Below are 2,337 nucleotides of genomic sequence, written 5' to 3'. Positions count from 1 at the left end.
AGCTGCATAAAACAATGTAGCTCAAGGTATTGTGTAGTTGAGAGTAAAAGAAATGTCTTAAAGTTAGTCTTTGAGACTGAATCTGTAGTCAGTTTTATTGGTACATCTTAGAAAGATATAAAGACATTCTAGAAATGCCTGGAAGAACTGAGAGAATCGAAGTCTTGCAAAAATATATTTGTAAGAGTAGACTAAACTTCATTTGAATTTTCATTAGTAAATATTTACATGTACAAACCCCCCCCTATAAATTCAATTCCCTTTCATTATAAACATTAACAATATCTTTTTATCATTTCACTCCGGCTCTGTCAAAAGCCAGAAGTTTTTTTTCCGTATAAAAGAGTTAGAAAAAAATTTCTCCTTCCACTTTTGAAATCAAGAGCTTTTACCAAACCTCAGTGTGCAAAAACAACCTGTACAGCAGCACCAGCACGCGTCAGTACCAACGAGATGAGCCGACTGCACCCCTGCCCTGGCGGCACCTCAGTCATTGTCCGAGCCCTCCGGGGGCAAGAACACGAGGGCATCACTGTAAGTGTGTCCGTAGGGCCTCAGCCTGTACACCCCGTACATCATCACGTGCATGTGGTTGGGGCTCAGCCCGCTGAAGGTGATGGCCATGTCGGAGCAGCAGCCGTCCACCACCTGCTGCGGGTGGGTTCCCATGGCCTCCTTGATGAGGGTGCCCACGGATTTAGTGTTGAAGACGTCCTTGCCTTCCGAATCCTCCGCGTTCTCGGCGAACACCCCTGTGTACTTCAGGCAGATCGCCAGCTGCTTGTCCTCGGCGAGCTTCCAAATCATACCTCCCTGCTCCGGACACTTGTTGGGGTCTTCAAGAACACTGGAGAGTCGTCTCAGTGACTCGATGCTTAGCACGATTCCTCCCTCGCCATCCACGTATTCGAGGTCACCAGATTTCACAGCGTGGCCGATGTAAAAAGGCTGGGAGGGGTCTTTTCTCAGTAAGAAGTACTTGAGATTTTCAATAATAGCAAATGTTGTTGGATACGCAAGGAAGAACCAGCTGAATTCGTCCTTGTAACGTTCATACGTCATCTTGTAAGCTTTTCTCATCATCACCCACATGTCTTTTGTGTTGAGGGCCACAGAGTCGAACACTTTGACATTTTCAGAGCTGTAGAACTCTGCCTTGTCGCAGTGCTTGCTCCAGGTCTCCTTTGCTGCAGCCCAGTGCCCCAGATCTTTCGGTTTGACAAGGATGATACAGTAAACACGGATACTTTTACTAAGCTCCATACGTTCACCCTCAGAAAGGTTTAAGACATCCTCTTTGTCGGGAGCCTGGATGTGATGGTGCTCGTGGTCTCGCGCTTTGGTCCCGTGCCCCACCTTGATGTGTCCCAGCAGTGTAACCAACATGCAGAAGGCTCCTCCAAGCACCATGCCCTTCACGAAGGAGCTGCTTTCAGAAGTCATTTTTCCTAGGAAAGAGACGCACCGTGAGACCTTACAGGAATCAAGTGCACCAGGGCACTAGCCCGTACGGTTCTAATTCATTCTCCAGTTTCCAAGCCAAGCAGCAGTTCCCTGACCTCCCGCACCAGCACGGGGCCGGTGGAACGGGTGGCAATAAAGAGGCTCCTTGTCGCGGCTCTGGGTACCCCTAACAGTGCCACAGACCCCGCGGGGGGGAGCTTTGTGCCGCGGCCCCCCCTCAGCCGCCGCGATGGCGCGGTCCCGACCCCGCCGCGGCCACATCGCGGCCCACGCTCTCCCGGGGAGCTCTCCCGGAGTCCTGAGCCCGCCCGCCCCGCTCCCGGAGCCCCCCGAGCCCCCCGCGGTCCCGCCGCTCCCGGGGCCGCCCCCGCCGCCCTCACCGGGGCCGCGCGCACCGCCCCTTCCTGCGCCGCCGGAAGCGCCGCGCGGCCGCTACGGGACCAGCGCGCGCCGCACGGGGGCGCCGCCTGGCGGCGAGCGGGGGGCACCGCGGGGCCCTCGCGGAGCCCTCGCGCAGCCCCGCCCGCCCCCCCCTCAGGCGCCTCCCCCTCAGGGCGTCCCCGGTGTCCCCCGGGGAAGGAGCCCCGACCCTGCCGGGCCGGCGAGGTTGTGAAAGGAACTTGCCAGTTCGAGTGTCCCCGCGGCGCTCCCGGAGCCGCGCTCCCAACGCCGAATTCTGGCACTGCCGGGACCGAAGCCCCCTCACAGAGGCGGCCCCGGTGACCCGGGGCTCCCCCGCCTGGCCCCCCCCGCACACCCCACTCGCACAGTCAGGCCGGGTTTCCTCGCCGGCTCGGCCCTAGGTTTCCCACAGCAGAGTCTCAGATGTCTCGTTCCATAATGCAGTTTATTCACGGCACGGTAACACAGAAA

General features: G+C 57.1%; 1 protein-coding gene across 1 annotated transcript; it reads right to left on the bottom strand.

Moving 5' to 3' along the window:
* Nucleotides 1–269: 269 nt before the first annotated feature.
* On the bottom strand, nucleotides 270–1,887 carry C1GALT1C1 (C1GALT1 specific chaperone 1). The gene is made up of 2 exons (XM_027898293.1): nucleotides 1,845–1,887; nucleotides 270–1,448 (listed from the first exon to the last, which is right to left on the bottom strand). The coding sequence occupies exon 2, from the start codon at nucleotides 1,441–1,443 to the stop codon at nucleotides 487–489; it is 957 nt and encodes a 318-aa protein (XP_027754094.1). The 5' UTR covers nucleotides 1,444–1,448; nucleotides 1,845–1,887; the 3' UTR covers nucleotides 270–486.
* Between the last annotated feature and the right edge of the window lie 450 nt (nucleotides 1,888–2,337).

This window comes from Empidonax traillii, unplaced genomic scaffold (assembly GCF_003031625.1).
Source record: "Empidonax traillii isolate 1590-97213 ecotype Southwest subspecies unplaced genomic scaffold, ASM303162v1 scaffold20:size5563877, whole genome shotgun sequence".
NCBI lineage: Eukaryota > Metazoa > Chordata > Aves > Passeriformes > Tyrannidae > Empidonax > Empidonax traillii.
Note: the sequence above shows the minus strand (reverse complement) of the source record. Positions and strands in the feature narration are given on the sequence as shown.

Coding starts and splice junctions, on each gene's coding strand:
- C1GALT1C1 (XM_027898293.1), bottom strand. CDS start 1,443: ATGACTTCTGAAAGCAGCTCCTTCGTGAAGGGCATGGTGCTTGGAGGA.